Source organism: Lissotriton vulgaris, chromosome 8, assembly GCF_964263255.1.
Source record: "Lissotriton vulgaris chromosome 8, aLisVul1.2, whole genome shotgun sequence".
NCBI lineage: Eukaryota > Metazoa > Chordata > Amphibia > Caudata > Salamandridae > Lissotriton > Lissotriton vulgaris.
In genome coordinates this window covers 433,267,834-433,285,996 of record NC_141696.1, presented here as the reverse complement: position 1 = coordinate 433,285,996, position 18,163 = coordinate 433,267,834, and the positions used below count along the sequence as shown (strand labels likewise).

Sequence of the window (18,163 nt, the reverse complement as noted above, 5' to 3'; positions counted from 1 at the left end):
CTGCAGATAATCTCTCTCCCCCCACCCAACCTCCGCCACCACCAGCAGGGAGGGGCGGGGGCGAGGAGACCACAGTCGACCTTTTCCCGTGTACTCCTTCACGGCCTGTAATGTGCACTGCGAGGGAATCGATATGCGCCGGTGATTAATTGTCGATCCTTAAATAGATAACGTCATGTTTATGAAACTAGGAGGGGCGCCAAGAGCCACAGTACAGGCCTGTTTGGAGGCGGGGGGGGGGGGGGCGAATAGGAGGCAACGAGGACACACATATGGGTACTCCTGCCTCTGAGCCGCCGTCTCTGCACTCAGCCCCCTCTCCTTTTGCTCCCCCATTCTTTTTCTTCGTCCCGACTTTACCCCTCTTTCCACACGTTCTCTATGATCCCTTCCTCTTTCCCCCCCCCCACTATCTGTACTCCTCGCTCGCGTCATTCCTTCTCTCCACCTCTCTCCCAGCCCTATCTGCCCTTCTTTCCACCCCTGTGCCTCCCACGCCAGCTGTTTCTTTCAGCTGCTCTTCCTTGCAAGGCTGCTCGAGCCCTCTCTTTAGCCCCTCTTTCTCTTACCGGTCTAATTGACTCTCCAGAAATATCAGTTTCTTTTACTTTCACTTTCTCTATTTTTGCATTTCTTCTAGTTCTCTTTCTCTATATAGTTTTCCCTCTGTCCTTTCGTGCCTCTTTTTCAGTTGTGTTTCTGTCCACTTCCATGTTGTGTTTGTTTCAACTCTTTCGGTTTGTCTGTGATTACTTTCATCTTTCTTCTGGATGCCCCCCTCTCTCTCTCTCCCTTTATTCTTCTCTTCTTGCTCTGTCTGTGCTTGGCTTTCCTTGCTCTCTCTCTTTCTCTGCCTTTCTCGCTCCCTTGGTCTCTCTATTCTTCTGACCCTTTTGGCTCTGTTTGTTTTACTATTCCTTGCTCTAAACCGCTCTGTCTCTCTTCCAGGTTCCCTCTTTCTCTTTTTCTTTCCCTTTCCCTTTCTCATTCTCTTTCTCTCTCTACTCTACCTTGCTGTCTGTTGATTCTTTTGTCTGTCTCCCAACCACTTACATAAAATATACAAAAGACGATGGAAGGGATGCTTGCAATAAGTTCAACCACTGGCAGTCATTTGGTGTAGTATTCTAGCCATTGTTCTGACTGATCTGCACATGGCTGGGGCCAAACTGAGCATAGTGGAAAATAATGATGGACTTTCTGTATACTTCTGTATACTTCAATATGACTCCCTAAGTTGAACAGGTATGCTCAGATATGGGTCCCGTGCACACTGTGCCACTGGAACCAAGCTATTTGCGATTACTGAGCCCTTATAAGGACAAAACCAGTCTTTATTTGTATGTGTTCTGGTTCAGGAAGGACCAGGTAGTGCAGGCTGGACTGTTCCTATTGGAGGAAAGTCAAGACTGATTTGGACATGTCTGAGTACAAAATGCGGTGGCATGGGGGCAAAATAATGATGGACTGAGATGCGGCCCGAGTGGCTGAGATTAACGTAAGCATTCCATCCTTCACTTTTTTGTATACTTCAGTAAAAATCTTACATGAGCGCCTTCAGTAAAATGACTACAGCAACTCAGCCAATCTGGTTGACCTTAGTGAAGTATGTGAGCATTGCTCCAGGCCCTCACCTGAAATTTCCTCGAAGTAAACAATTAGATTACGAATAGCATTTTTAAAATTTCGAGACAGTCGATATACTGGTTATTATCACCATTCTCTCCAAGTGTTCTCAACATTCGGGCCTGTAGAGTAGGCAAACAGCCTTTAGTTAAAGTTATTGACTGTCTCTGCAAACAATATTTTTCCATCAGTGATTGCATAACAAGACATGTCCCTAGAATCTGTACACACATTTGCATGTCCTGCAGTGTACTACTTGAAATGGAATGGTGCACCGTGAAGATACTCTTATCCAAATGAATATTCAAAGCAGTCTTTATAGATATTCCTTTTTATTTAGTTTTTTCTTTCTTTATATTCAGTTAGTTCCTCATATATAATCCATGCATTTACAGAAACACTCAGCCAACGCGTTCCGTTCAAAGTATTCAACTTGAACTTCGCCAGGGCTCATGTATATCAATTGTGAAGAGTATTTCCAGGATTGGTAAATGTAGATTTTGGCATGAGGAAGGTACTGGACAACAGGAGGGACTATTGGCGGGCTAATAATCCCTGCTTCCGTATTTACGGATTGAATAAGCGTCAAGAATATAAGAAATATAGAGGATCCATTTTAAAAAGGAAGGAATATTATTTCTATATCTCTTTACATATGGATTAATCTATACCAATCCTGATAATACTCACCACAATTGAAATAAATGAGCCCTGATGAAGTTCAAGTTGAATACTTTGAACGAAACGCGTTGGCTGGATTTTGATTTGTTTTTTTTATTTATGTAGCGCAACAATCACCTGAGGGCGTCAAGGCGCCAGAGAAACACCGCAAATAGCACATGTTTCTGTATATGCATTGATTACGTACAAGGAATTAACTCTGAATGTAAAGGAAGAACATTTTAAATAAAAAGGAATATCTATAAAGACTGCTTTGAATATTCATTTGGATAAGAGGATCTTCCTGGTGCACCATTCCATTTCAAGTATTATTATTATTCTTCCTAGCAGCAGTACCAAACAACGGTTGGTACAGGAACTGTAGTGCACTCAACCTTTTGAATTAAAGAAACCAGATGTGAGGTGCAGTATGTACAGTCCGCCGTTGTGGTTTTTAAGCTTATGATGTCCTACCGTGTATCGTGGGGGCCCTGGCTCAGAGTGTCTCCAAAGCACCATTGAGTACAATGTTTGTCATGTACTGACAGTCTTGTTCCACACTACACCTAACCATAGACACCACCCCTCAGTAGCTAGGAGTAATAAGACTGCTTCTCACCTGCACCCAGAACTCAGCCACTCACAGTCCCTGACTCAGCCCTTCTCTTGCATAGGTCCGCTTAGGGCTTTGAGATCTGTGGTTCAGGGTCACGGCCTACTGCTCACCTGCACCGAGGAAGCACCAGGCTTTGTCTTAGCTCCCCAAGCAGCTCGGGATAAAGGCTCTGGAAAGGGGATTTGTGCAGGGCCGGACTGGGAACTAAAACTGGCCCTGGCAAAGAGCTCGGCCGGCCCCCCTGGGAGCGGCTGAGCTGTTTGCCAGGACCGGTTACGGCCGATTTTGTTACAGGGGTGGATTTTGCAGCTATGCTGCAAAAACGGCCCTGTAACAAAAATGGCCCTCATGGGCCCAAAATCGGCCTCCACCCTAGCGGCCCACCGGGAAAACGCCCGGTGCCTGCTACAGCCAGTACGGCCCTGGATTTGTGGGTATAGTGGCCTGCTCCTCACATGCAGCAAATACTCGATTTGTCCAAGCTGCAGACTAAGATCTCCCCTTCTCTACCATCAGTGTTAGGCAGGCTGATTGAAATTATGCTGTTGTGCGGCAGCAGTGATTTCTGCGTGATTATGGATTTGCCTCATTCGCCACATAATCCATTGTCTGCCACATAACTCGCTGAATTTATTTTAAAAAAAATAGTTTCTTGCTCAAATGAATCAAGAGTTACTAAAAAGGAGGAACACCTGTTGCAGAGCTATAGAAGGGCCTTCTCAAAGGTGGCTGGTCATCTTTCAGTTGCTTAAAGCTGCATATGGGTGTTATAGTGGAAAAATGTAGGTAACATTTTTGCTAAAACAGTGCTACCTTGGGTAAAAATACCAAATAATGAAGTAATACCATCACAAAATATGCCACAGTATGCTGCAAAATGTGCCTTTTTCGCCACATAACTAAGTCAACTCTGTCGCATAATTTGGTCCTCTCCTTCCACATAATTTCAGTGGCCCTGGTGTTAAGGGCTTCTTCAAGAGTGGTTTGTGGATACAATGGCCTGCTTCTCACAGGCACCATGGCCTTGGCCTTGTCCAAGCCGCTAGCTAACATCTCCCCACCTCTAAGGTCGGTGTTAGGGTTCTTGAAGTGGGTTTGTGGGTATGGAGGCCTACCTCTGACGGGCACCATGACCTCAGTCGACCCCAACTTTTGGCTAAGATCCTCCCCTTTCTCAAAGGTCGTGGTAGGGTTTCGGGTGGGGAGGGGGCAGGACCTTCTGTTTGCCTGAACCCAAGCAGCACCAGCCGTTCCCCTAAAAGGTGGATGTTGAAATGGGGATTGTGGGTATGGTGGTCTGCTCCTAAAGGTCACCGTGAGCTAGGTCACACACCCCCACCCCAAAAGGTCAGCGTTAGAGGCCTGGGGTAGAGGCTGGGGTACGACCTGCTCCTCAGTCGGGCCGGGCCCTGACAGACCGAGCACTTGGGTCAGACAGCCCCCCCCCCTCAAAGCTCAATGTTAGGGTTCCCTGGGCAGAGGCTGGAAATCGACCTGTGCCTCAGTTGGACTGGGCCCTGGGAGTCCCAGCATGTGGGTCAACCCCTCCACCCACCCCCAGAGCTCGATGAGGGGGTTCTCCTGCTCCTCGGTTGCACCGGCCCTTGGGTCAGCCCCCACCCAAAAAAAAAAGCTACATGAGAGGGTTCCCTGGGCAGAGGCCGGACCGGGGCCTGCTCCTCACCTGCACCGGGCCTTGGACAGCCCCGGCAGGTGGGAAAGACCCCCCCCCCCCCCCCCCCCGCTGTTGTGGTGACAAATCTTCAAACTAAACTTACGCATGAGGATCATCATTTCATCACAAGAACCCTCTTTTAACACCCCCCCCCCCTTTACCCACAAATGCTCGATGAGGGGGTTCTCCAGGCAGAGGCTGTGCTTCGGCCTGCGCCTCGGTTGGACCGGGCCTTGACAGCCCCAGCACCTGGGTCAGAGCCCCCCTCCGCCCCAAAGCTCGATGAGAGTGTGCCCCGGGCCTCGGCGGGCCCGCTCCTCACCTGCACCCGGGCCTCGGACAGCCCCAGCCGCTGGCTCAGCTCCTCCCGCATGAAGGCGTCCGGGTAGTGGGTCTCGTCGAAGAGCCGCTCCAGCTCGTTCAGCTGCTCCAGGGTGAAGTTGGTCCGGCTCCGCCGCTGCTTCAGCTTGGTCTGGCCGTCCTCGTCCTCCGACTTCACGTCGTCCCGCTTGTCCTTGCTGCACTCGTAGATACCTGCAAGAGTGGACATGATGAGAACACGGGCCTCGCCCCGCCCCCGGCAGCACCAGCGGGCTTTGACCTCCTTCGGGCCGAGTCTTTCTACCACACCGTGTCCCAGCCATGCCCGGTGCCCTGAGCTACCCTGTGTTCAGTGCATTTACCACACTCGGCCTCGTGCCGTTTACACCCCTGCCCCGCGCAACTGTTTACCACACCCAGTGAGAGTATTCGTGTCCCTACACTCTGGTGCAGGGCACCCACAGCCTCGTGTGCTTTTCACATATTTTCCCGTCTCCGTGTTTACCTCCTTTCGCCTCGTCCCATTGTATCACACACCATGCCCCTGCCTGCCTTTATTACATCCAGTCAAATTATTTTTTTGCCTAAGCTGTGGCGCCGTTTTTCTGCGTCACGTGCAGCCGCGGTTTGCGCCCACGACGTTTTGCCACGTCCCAATTTGTTTGCCACATTCTGCCCCTCCGCCACTGTGTTCACAATACTTTGCCATAGTGTAATTTCAGAAAACGCACTGCCTTGCCCCAGTGGTTTTTACAAAATGACATATACCAAGATATTCACCCTCACCTGCTTGTGTTTATCACACCCACCCACATTGTTTGTTCACCTACACTCTGATCTAGTATTCTCTGTCACACACATTCTCGGTGTATGCTTGTCAAATTTCGATCAGCCACCGCGTGTTTACCACACTCTGCCCTACCGGTGTATATATTTAAAAATCTTTGCCATACCATTAAAAAATGCTCTGCACTTTGCTAATGTGTTTACCCCACTGTTTACCACACTTTGCACCTGCCCCCGAGTTTTAGTTTTCAAAACTCTGCTGAAGTCTGTGTTCAGACACTCCTCCCCTGTGGGGCCCAAGCAGTGTTTACCAAACTGCTCTACACTGCATTTGACACACTCTGGCCCTGCGTGTCTCGTGTCTTAAGCACACTCAGCTCTGCATTCTCACGCTCAGTCCCAATGTTTATTTCACCGCACTCTGGTCAAGTGTGTGTCCACCATACGTCACCCCAGCATGTGTTTACCACACCATGCCCCGTCCCACACCATTTTCCCACACTCGGGCCCACTGTTTGCTCAGTCACACTCTGGTCGTTTGAAGCTACAACGGGTATCATCTGCGTGGGTTTGCCTGCCCCTGACCGAGTGTGTGTTTACCACAGCCTGCCCCTGACCGGGTGTGTGTTTACCACAGCCTGCCCCTGACCAATTGTGTGTTTACCACAGGCTGCCCCTGGCCGAGTGTGTGTTTAACACAGCCTGTCCCTGACGGAGTGTGTGTTTACCACAGCCTGACCCTGACCAAGTGTGTGTTTACCACAGGCTGCCCCTGACCGAGTGTGTGTTTACCACAGCCTGACCCTGACCAAGTGTGTGTTTACCACAGCCTGCCCCTGACCGGGTGTGCGTTTACCACAGCCTGCCCCTGACGGAGTGTGTGTTTACCACAGCCTGCCCCTGACCGAGTGTGTGTTTACCACAGCCTGCCCCTGACCAGGTGTGTGTTTACCACAGCCTGCCCCTGACGGAGTGTGTGTTTACCACAGGCTGCCCCTGACCGAGTGTGTGTTTGCCACAGCCTGTCCCTGACCGGGTGTGTGTTTGCCACAGCCTGCCCCTGACCGAGTGTGTGTTTACCATAGCCTGCCCCTGACCGAGTGTGTGTTTACCACAGCCTGCCCCTGACCAGGTGTGTGTTTACCACAGCCTGCCCCTGACCGGGTGTGTGTTTACCACAGCCTGCCCCTGACCGGGTGTGTGTTTACCACAGCCTGCCCCTGACGGAGTGTGTGTTTACCACAGGCTGCCCCTGACCAAGTGGGTGTTTACCACAGGCTGCCCATGACCGAGTGTGTGTTTACCACAGCCTGCCTCTGTCCCAGTGTATTTACCACAGTCTGCTCTGCCCACTGTGTTTACCACTGTCTGCCTCTGTCCAAGTGTGTTTCCACGGTCTGCTCTGCCCCAGTGTGTTTACCACAGTCTGCTCTGCCCCACTGTGTTTACCACAGTCTGCTCTGCCCCACTGTGTTTACCACTGTCTACCTCTGTCCCAGTGTGTTTCCACAGTCTGCTCTGCCCCAGTGTGTTTACCACAGTCTGCTCTGCCCCACTGTGTTTACCACAGTCTGCTCTGCCCCAGTGTGTTTACCACAGTCTGCTCTGCCCCAGTGTGTTTACCACAGTCTGCTCTGCCCCACTGTGTTTACCACTGTCTGCCTCTGTCCCAGTGTGTTTCCACAGTCTGCTCTGCCCCAGTGTGTTTACCACTGTCTGCCTCTGTCCCAGTCTGTTTACCACAGTCTGCTCTGCCCCACTGTGTTTACCACTGTCTGCCTCTGTCCTAGTGTGTTTCCACAATCTGCTCTGCCCCAGTGTTTTACCACAGTCTGCTTTTCCCCAGTGTTTTACCACATTCTGCTCTGCCCCAGTGTATTTACCACTGCCTGCCTCTGTCCCGGTGTGTTTCCACAGTCTGCTCTGCCCCAGTGTTTTACCACAGTCTGCTCTGCCCCAGTGTGCTTCCACAGTCTGCCTCTGTCCCAGTCTGTTTACCACAGTCTGGTCTGCCCCACTGTGTTTACCACAGCCTGCCTCTGTCCCAGTGTATTTCCACAGCCTGCCTCTGCCCCCAATGTATTTCCACAGCCTGCCTCTGTCACAGTGTGTTTCCACAGCCTGCCTCTGCCCCAGTGTATTTCCACAGTCTGCCTCTGTCCCACTGTGTTTACCACAGCCTGCCTCTGTCACAGTGTGTTTCCACAGCCTGCCTCTGTCACAGTGTGTTTCCACAGCCTGCCTCTGCCCCAGTGCATTTCCACAGCCTGCCTCTGTCCCAGTGTATTTCCACATCCTGCCTCTGTTCCAGTGTGTTTCCACCGTCTGCCTCTGTCCCACTGTGTTTACCACAGCCTGCCTCTGTCCCAGTGTGTTTCCACAGTCTGCCTCTGTCCCAGTGTGTTTCCACAGCCTGCCTCTGTCCCAGTGTGTTTCCACAGCCTGCCTCTGTCCCAGTGTGTTTCCACAGCCTGCCTCTGTCCCACTGTGTTTACCACAGCCTGCATCTGTCCCACTGTGTTTACCACAGTCTGCCTCTGTCCCAGTGTGTTTCCACAGCCTGCCTCTGTCCCACTTTGTTTACCACAGCCTGCCTCTGTCCCGCTGTGTTTACCACAGTCTGCCTCTGTCCCAGTGTGTTTCCACAGCCTGCCTCTGTCCCACTTTGTTTACCACAGCCTGACTCTGTCCCACTGTGTTGACCACAGCCTGCCTCTGTCACAGTGTGTTTTCACAGACTGCCTCTGTCCCACTGTATTTACCAAAGTCTGCTATGCCTCAGTGTGTGTTTGCTCCAGCCTGTGTCAGTGTGATTCTGAGGAACAGCCCTCGTGGGGGAGGGAAGGGGGTGGGGGGGGGGGGGGATTCGTCCACGAGTTCTATCCCTCAAGAGCGGCGGCAGCTGCTGCTCTGCCCTGTCCCGAGGCCTTGAGAATGCAACAAGCACTGGTGCTGGCAGGGAGACTGAAAGCTCTCCGCTCGGTGCCTAGAAGCCTCACGGCGAGAAGAGATAGACCAGCGCAGGCAGCCACCAGGCATGAGTACTGGGGTGGAAGAGGAGACAGCAGGACACGCCGGTGTCTCCGTGGCCCCGCTCTCTCTCACGCTGCCTCCGTCTCTCATTGTATAACATTTTATAATCTGACAAAACAGCACCGAGCGGACTCACTACTGTCTGTTTTTTACTAAGGCTGCCCCAGTCTCCCCCCGCCTCTGTCGGAGCGCTCTCGAGGCACTCTAAACTCCTACAACCAGATAAAGGAGACGGAGTGACTCTGTTGTCTGATTCTCTCAAAGGCTTCCCAGTCTCCTCTTTCTGCCTCTCTCTTTGACGATGTTTCTCGCCGTTTCTCTACCTCTGCCCCACGCTGCCCCTTCTATTCTGTTTTTCTAACTCTTTTCTCGGTACTTCTTTACTCTCTTGATCTGTCACTCCTGCCTTCCTGCTCTGTTTTCCTCTCGCCATCCCTTTCATCTCGCCCGTCACTCGCTCCTCCAACTCTGTCTCTCGATGCCTCTCCGTTTGTAACTCTGTCTCTCGCTGTCTCTCTCCAAACAACTTTCTGTCTCGCGCCTCCAACTGTTTCTCGGTGCATCTGCGTTTTAAACTGTGACTCTCGTTGTTTCTCTCCCCTCACCTCTGTCTCTCGCTCCTCCGACTCTGTCTCTCGATGCCTCTCTCTGTTATCTCCTTCTGTCTTTTTATCCCTGTCTATCGCACCTGACTCTGTCTCTCGATGCCTCTCTCTGTTATCTCCTTCTGTCTTTTTATCCCTGTCTATCGCTCCTGACTCTGTCTCTCGATGTCTCTCTCCATTACTTCCTTCTGTCTTTCTATCCCTGTCTCTCGCTCATCCAACACTGTCTCTCGATGCCTCTCTCTGTTACTTCCCTCTGTCTTTCTATCCCCCTCGCTCGCTCCTCCAACTCTGTCTCTCTATGCCTCTCTCTGTTATCTCCTTGTCTTTTTATCCCTGTCTATCGCTCATGACTCTGTCTCTCGATGCCTCTCTCTGTTACTTCCTTCTGTCTTTCTATCCCCCTCTCTCGCTCCTCCAACTCTGTCTCTCTATGCCTCTCTCTGTTATCTCCTTCTGTCTTTTTATCCCTGTCTATCGCTCCTGACTCTGTCTCTCGATGCCTCTCTCCGTTACTTCCATCTGTCTTTCTATCCCCCTCTCTCGCCCCCCCAACTCTGTCTCTCGATGCCTCTCTCCGTTACTTCCATCTGTCTTTCTATCCCCCTCTCTCGCCCCCCCCCCCCCAACACTGTCTCTCGATGGCTCTCTCTGTTACTTCCTTCTGTCTTTCTGTCCCCCTCTCTCGCTCCTCCAACTCTGTCTCTCGATGCCTCTCTCCGTTACTTCCATCTTTCTTTTCTATCCCTGTCTCTCGCTCCTCCAACTCTGTCTCTCGACGCCTCTTCCCAATACTTCCATCTGTCTTTCTTTTCTATCCCTGTCTCTCGCTCCTCCAACTCTGTCTCTCGATGCCTCTCGAAGCAGAAACAAAAGTCATCTCCTTCTTGTATTTTATTTTTATTTTTGATCGCTTAATGTTTTGTCCCACGTGGTTATTTAAGGAACACATGAAATGGGAGTGCTGTAAGGGACAAGAAGCACACACGTCACCTGATTCCATATCATAGACTTAGCGAATATATCAAATAAATACAGGTCACTAAATTAAAGGTGATCTGAAAATCTGAAAAGAATAGACTTTTTCTTTAGAGGAACAGAAAATGAAGTGTAGGTAATTTCGATTGTAAGGTTAAGTAAAATGGTAATATAACGGCAGAGTCGCTATTGCTTGTTCTGTGGTGTTTTGTCTGTGTTTTCTCTAATTTAAGTAGTATATTTCTGTGTAATAATGTCCATATTAATAAACGGATATTTGTGATATATATATATATATATATATATATATATATATATATATATATATATATATATATATATATATATATATATATATACGCATAAAAGCTCAAATGCCCAATTGTAGATCACAGAACAATGAAAAAATGCGCAACGTGAAAGAACATAGCAGGAGCTCTCAGCTGAGGAAGTTCACCCGGGGGTTACCTTTAGCACCCCCTCTCTGTGCGCAGTCAACTTTTTACCCGCCTTTCTGCACAGTTTTCGATTGCGCGGATAGCGCAGGCCTCTGACATTCAGGCGCAAGAGGAAAAGTCAGCGCAAAGTGATCGCAGCGCAACAGCACCGGAGGGGAACACGTGGGCATGTCACTGCTAAGAACAGAGCAGACCGTGGGGACCCAGCCGAAAATGTTTCGACTACAAATACAAACATTTAATATTTTGAATTGGCTTGACTGAAAACTACATACCAAGTCAGCGCATGTATAGACTAGGTATGTCAACGACAAAGACACGTTCTTTAGATCTGGCAAGTGATTAGGAAATCAGAATTATTACTATGTCGCATTTAGCTTTTGGAATATTTTTCGTATCTTCGGTGGAGCTTGGGGGCTCTCCGAGTTTCTCAAAATGGTGCCGACACTGCACGCGGCCAAGCGGCCTAAACTCCCAGTTGCATATTCTGTACATGCATCAATTCTAGATTCTGTTCAGTGCTCATGTGACCCTCAAAATAAATGACATATTTTAGAGAGTTTGATTTCTATAACCGAATTATACAAAACAGCATAGTTCAGAGAGCAGTGCGTTGTAACTATGTTTGCACTGTGTCCTTTTTTTGTTAACATTCTCCTACAGATTTCTGCGTGCATTGATTTGGCTAATGATTTTATGGACAGCTTGCCCAGTTTCTGGGGTACGGGACTACAGACAAGGGCCGTTAGTGACGACGTATTACTTGTGACACACTGGCTCGAATAATATTGCGCGACGAAGACGCACTATTTAGCTACAGGCTCGAATTGCTAAATAGATGAACAAAAACAGTTCGATTTCTCTAACACTTAAAAGCAACAAAATGCGACACTTTCGCAAACTTGGCTATTAAGAGGAAAGAAACAAGTCAGGTACTATTTAAAGTACACATTGCGCAGAAGGGGCGCAGTATTTTGCGCACTGTACGGAAGGAGACATTCAGTCCACAGGTGGGGAAGGATGTCCGAGAACTATCTCTGCTAGAGGCTGGAATATTTGGGTGAGCCTTTGTGGCATGACTACAATTTGCAATTTAATTCGAGTCGATAAAAAGGCTCACGGTTTCCCTGAACTGGATTCGGTCTTGTGGACACAGATGTCCGAGAAATACAGAAGTAACGTCAACATTCAGAAAGCATACACACGAAAACACATAAACAGTGTGTTGAATCTATATATTTATCGATAGATGTAGAGCAGTCACGTGTTCCTTTGTATATACGCCTTTATCTCTCTCTCTATAGAGTATAAGTATATACATATAGAGAGGGAGAGAGAGATGTGTGTGTATATATATATATATATATATATATATATATATATATATATATATATATATATATATATATATATATATATATATATATATATATATATATATATATATATATACATATACATATATACAAACATTTGTGTGTGTATATATATACACGTGTGTATATATATATATATGTATATATATATACATAAAGCGAGAGATGTATATATCCATAGATAGACACACACACTCATATGTCTGTGTATATATATATATATATATATATATATATATACACATATATATTATCGATAGATGTAGAGCAGTCACGTGTTCCTTTGTATATACGCCTTTATCTCTCTCTCTATAGAGTATAAGTATATACATATAGAGAGGGAGAGAGAGATGTGTGTGTATATATATATATATATATATATATATATATATATATATATATATATATATATACACACACACATGCACAGAGTGAGAGAGAGGGAATGCGTAAAAGTTACCTACGTGTATATGCACGTAAGTATATGTGGGCATATACGCACGGCTACAAATGCAGGAGTATGCAGGTGTGTGTGAATACGGTACTTTATATATTAATGTAGACTTCAACAGATGGATGGACATACACCATTGCTAGGTATGAGTAAATACATGTATATGGTCCTATTTTGCAGGAATATCTTTTGAAAATAATGTAGTCTAATGTACACCCTGGAAATATCCCGGTTTGTAGAAAAAAGTGTCTCCCTACAAATGTTTTGGCTTGCATTTGATTCATAAACTCGGACAAACTCTATTTCTGCCGGTGTTATTTCAGGGCTCATTTGCTCGTCTAATTCCAGTCCTGGTCCTTTGGAGGCAAGATCTTGACAGTTTCTTCAGGGAGTTTGAAATTATTTTATGGAGAACCGTATGCACAGTATATTCAGTTGAGATTTCGGGAGTCTGTTATAGTGAGCAATCCCAAGAATTTTGTAGTGAATATTTACAGAGACTATTTAATATGTTTGTGTGCATGCATGCATATCCACTAGTTTTACTTTCTCGATCCCTTTAGAAATACAATTAGTAAATGCTGAACAAATGATAAAATAGCAAACATTAACAAAAATATAGGCAGGAGGGGAGAGCATTGCCTTTGGTCCCCCTTGTGTGTGCGTACCACACACACACACACAAATATGGTACATGCAAATATTCGCATGTGTATATAAAAAAAGCATAATGGTATAGACATCCGTGGGCGCGTGAGGGTGCATGCGCAGCAGACACTCCCGGAAGCGGCGTAGTGCCCTGCACTAACTGGTGTTGAGGTATATTTTGCCCTGGGCCGCTGGTCCCTCCAGCCCGGCAGGCGTGAGGGTGTCTCTTCTCCGCCTCGCCCTGGGTGGACAGTCCTCTCATCAGAGGTCAAGGCCGGGCCTTGGAGAGACAGGCCGTGTGCCGAGGGAGCTGTCTCTCTTCAGGGCGCCTTGTGGCTGCAGATCACACCAGGGAGTGCAGCGTCTTGAGATACGCTGCCCACGTGCCACTGAGACGCTCACAGTATGGATGGAAACCATGGCCTCTGACCTCTCCCTCCCTAAAGGCAATCCAGGGTGCATCAGTGAGCGGAACCTGCTCGGACTGCCGGAGAGCAGAGGCGAGCTGGAGGGGCGGCCGGGCTCGGACGGGTGAGCGACCCTCCCGGAGCCAGCTCGAAGTGGAGTCGGTGCACGAGTGACAACGAGGTGGTGTCTGACTGCTGGCCTGAGAGGCTGCGTTCTCCAACAGGGATCTGTGCAACCCGCCCAGGGGAGGCCAGACTCTGCGGGGTGGAGGGCTTCACCTACCACTAGACAGGCCTACCTCGTTTGACAATGTATTTGTGTGTCTGGGATAGTGGAGGGCCTGTACGCCACTGCTTGACATGGTGTCTAAGATAGATAGATAGACAGACAGACAGACAGACAGACAGACAGACAGACAGACAGACAGACAGACAGACAGATAACAAGATAGATAGATAGATAGATAGATAGATAGATAGATAGATAGATAGATAGATAGATAGATAGATAGATAGATAGATAGATAGATAGATAGATAGATAGATAGATAGATAGATCTGTTTTTCTAAAAACAACTGTAAATACAGACATATATTACAAATATGAATTCAAGACGTGTGGGAATATTGATCATTTATAGGAGCAACAGATTAATTTAAAATAACTCGGTGCCATTTACCTCCCTATCACATCCATTCATCTAATATGTCTGTCTTTCTGTTTACCTAAATATGTATCCTCCGTCTGCCAATTAAACAATGTTTTTTCTGAGTTTTTTCTAGCTAAAGTGCCATCTATTAATCTACATATTTGTCTACCTGTGCGTCTATCTAGCTAAAAAAGATATGCATACAAACGTCTGCCCTTTACTGTTCAGTGCTCTGAAGTTATGTAAAATGTCACCCGGCGCTTCAGGTAATACCTAAATTAAAAAATAACACTGGGCGGAAGTGCTTGGCGTGCACGCATAAAGAGAAATAGTGCATGCATGTGTGTGTTTCTGTGTGTGTTCTTGCTCACACACTCTCACACACGTGTTGCTATTGATTTATTGTGTCCAGGTCTCATTAACCTTCTCCCATATGTGCCCTGTTCTACGGGGGTAAAGCAAGCTTCAACCTTCTAGCTGGTTTAATTTATAGGGCAGTGAGTTTTCACCCAACCCCCTGAACTGGAGATATTTCGCCGTTTCAAGCCCTTGGTGTCACTGAAACAGGGTCCTAGCTTTTCCCAGCGAAAGGAGGCTGTTCCGAGCTCGGAAAGATTGCAGCGTTTGAAATGCAAATGTCCCGTCAGCGCTGGACTCCGCGCCATCACCCCCCCCCCCCACACCCCCTTCAAATTGGAAACAGTTCCTGTATCTGCGCTGTGAATGGGAAAAAACAGCCGCCGACACATCTGTCTGTTGTTACCCTGGTCCTAGGAAAAGGAGCCCACCGCTGCACTGCCTGGAAAATTGTTTCAAGAGTTAAAAACAAAAAAGCGATAATAATTCCCAAATAACAAGCGAACTTGACATTCGGTGCACAGATAACCCGTCCAAGCGAATGAGAGAGCGAGTCCGTGTTACGAGTCTGAATACAGGAAGTGCAGTGACCTGCTGCTCGGTAGGTCTAGCCCAGGCTATATGCCAAAGCGCCCAGAGGCGATTTAATGCAGCGTGGTGTGCGCTATCCCACACATCAATCTTTCCTACTTAGAGCTGACACTCGTCTTCTGTAACCTGTTCTTCTGTAACCCTCCTAATACACCCCTCAATCAACGCAAATACTAGGTAAAAAGTCACCAGTCCGTAATATTGCCATGGAGGCGCTACACAGGCCTCGCAGGTTAATTAAATTAATAAAGCATCGATGCATTGTTTAGTCAGTTTTAAGTGGAACACAGCTAGTGCGCGCAAGAAACATATCAATTGTTCAGGTGCAGTCGTAGGCAGGGGGGCTTGGCAGGATAGCTACAGTTACCGTTAAAGTGATGCTGTGGCGTTGACGTGCCTTCTGTCGTAATATCACTGGACCAATAGCGTGTGGGTGACGTTACGTGGTGTTACCATGGCGCAAACACCTGATATTATGGAAGTGTCACCGTGAAACTGCTCGACCTTGGCACTCTGGAGTTACTTTGTTCCGGCCACATTGTGGCGGTGACAACGTGTGAGTTGTGTTGGCAGGTGGCACTGCGGCAGTGACACTGTCTGTCACACTGTGGGCTGATACTGTGCAGGGGATAACACGGAGATGACAAGGTGGGATGATAATACACTAGTACTGTTGTGGAAGGACTAATGTGGAATGGGAGTGATTGAGTATGTGGTAATGTGGAGGCAATAGCGTGCGAAAATATTGTGGAGGGGATAAAGTGGGAGTCTACAGCGGAAGTCATGCTGTGCACGTTACGATATTGTGTGTAAGATAATAAGGGTCAGTATTATGATATTGTGGGTGGATACTATGTATGTGATACTATGGATATGGTGTGCTTTTTACTCACAAGGCCATGAAGCCCTTTGGAACTCTCTCTCTCTCTCTCTCTCTCACTCTCTCTCTCTATATATATATATTTATATACACATATATATATATATATATATATACATATATATATATATATCATAGATACATACATATCATATATATATTGATATATATAAAACGCACATACATGTATATATATATATATAACATATACAATCATACATACATATAATACATCATACATATGTATATACATATATACACGCACACATACATATCATAAATATATACACATACACACACACACATATATATATAATATATATATATATATATATATATATATATATATATATATATATATATATATATATATATATATATATATATATATATAAACGTGTAGGTAATACTATAGCACGGTAGAGTAAAGATAGCACTGTGGAGAGAATAAAGTGATATTGTGAGATTTTAATATAGACGTGATAATATGGCTGTGATAACGTGGGGAGGTGTTCTAATCTCTAGGTGATACTGTAAAGTCCAAAGTTCCTCGTGCACCCCCTGCCGCGTGCCACCCTCCCCCGTGCCGTCTTACCTTCAGAGCCCCCCCGGCCGAAGTCCTTGAGCTTGTCCCGCTCGGCCTCGGGCAGCTCCTTGAAGAGGGGGCAGTGGTGCGCGCCGCCCTCGGAGGGCTCCTGCGGGCCGCCGTCCTCGGGCCCCCCCAGCTCTCGGGCCCTCGCCAGCCCACTCTCCAGCACCTCCCGGTACGTGATGCCATCCTTCCGGCCGGCCGCCGGGGCGCAGCCGCCACCGAGTCCCCCCAAACCCTCCTTGCTCTTCTGGTCGAAAGACTTGGAGACGAAGGCGGTGAGCTCCTCCATGGCCTCTCCCTGGGCGGGCAGTGCGAGCCCGGACCCGGCTGCTGCCTCCTCGGTTGGACCGGGCCTCTCTCTCTCTCCTCCTCCTCTTTTTTTCTAGGGGGGCGGGAGCGTTTTATTGGAGCACGTCCGAGCGGGCTGAGATCACTCCGGCTGTTATTTATGCCTCTCAATTTTTGAGAGCTCTCACTATATATACGCGGCCACCTCGGCCCAACCCCCAGCCCTGCCTGTCTCCGGCAATTACCGCCGCCCGCAGCCGGCAGCCATCTCTCCCCTCCTCGGCCAGGCAATTGGCTCCCCTGCTCACTTCATCACGCCCTGCCGCCCTGGGCCCCTGCCTGGGTGGGAGGTGAGACAGGCACACCAGCGAAGGGACACGCCCGGAGAAAACTTACCAAGGGGCGGGGCGGACACGCCCCCGCCCCTCCCCCGCCGAAAATCAAGCATAGATGCTTTATACAAATGTTCCGAAGCAACAACAACAAAATATATAATAATCAGGAAAACATGCAACAGGCCAACCAGGTCCTTTATACAAGAAAGGTGAGAGTTGGCGATGGTTTTTAATAGTGTAATCAAACACTAAAACACATTTCAAAAAATACAAACAGCAGAATACACCCCACACTTGGACCATAATTGCAAAAGCAACAGGAAAAGGAAAACAAGAACCGCATCTCGAAAAAGGGTCACTCTGCATTCGATTAATAATTGGATGCTAAAAGGAAAGTCAAAGGAACTTCTTCAAGAAAACACACACAGGCACAATTATACACACATAACAAACACATAAGTAACATAACATCCTGTTCTATAGAAACATTCTTTAGGAAAATAAATGCAAATTAAATATCACCCCCCCCCCCATACACGTAAAAAATTGGGGGACTGAAAGAATAAGTCAGACAAGAGAAATACACCCTCACTAGATCGATATCTATTCTGTGAATGCTGGAATTGAAAAAAAAAATCAAAGTACAACCCCACACCATCTCAGAAAGGGGCAAAGGGGAACAAGTGTTAACCTCAAAAACATGAAATGTTCTCCGTTAACCAGATCCCACCAAAAGCAAACGATTGAAAGGGTGTCATTATTTACTAAATTAAATTAAATATAAAAAATCACCCAGTCACCCAAAGATGAATGCCCAAACATGTATC

General features: G+C 47.6%; 1 protein-coding gene across 2 annotated transcripts in view; it reads right to left on the bottom strand.

Moving 5' to 3' along the window:
• SHOX (SHOX homeobox) overlaps positions 1 to 17,137 on the bottom strand; it is a 58,040-nt gene extending 40,903 nt beyond the window's left edge. For both annotated transcript variants that reach the window (XM_086933295.1, XM_086933296.1), the window contains exons 1-2: positions 16,717 to 17,137; positions 4,900 to 5,111 (exon numbers count right to left, since the gene is read on the bottom strand). In XM_086933295.1, coding sequence (XP_086789421.1) covers positions 4,900 to 5,111; positions 16,717 to 17,002 — 498 coding nt within the window. In that variant the 5' untranslated portion in view covers positions 17,003 to 17,137. The remainder of the gene's footprint in view (positions 1 to 4,899; positions 5,112 to 16,716) is intronic.
• Positions 17,138 to 18,163: the final 1,026 nt, after the last annotated feature.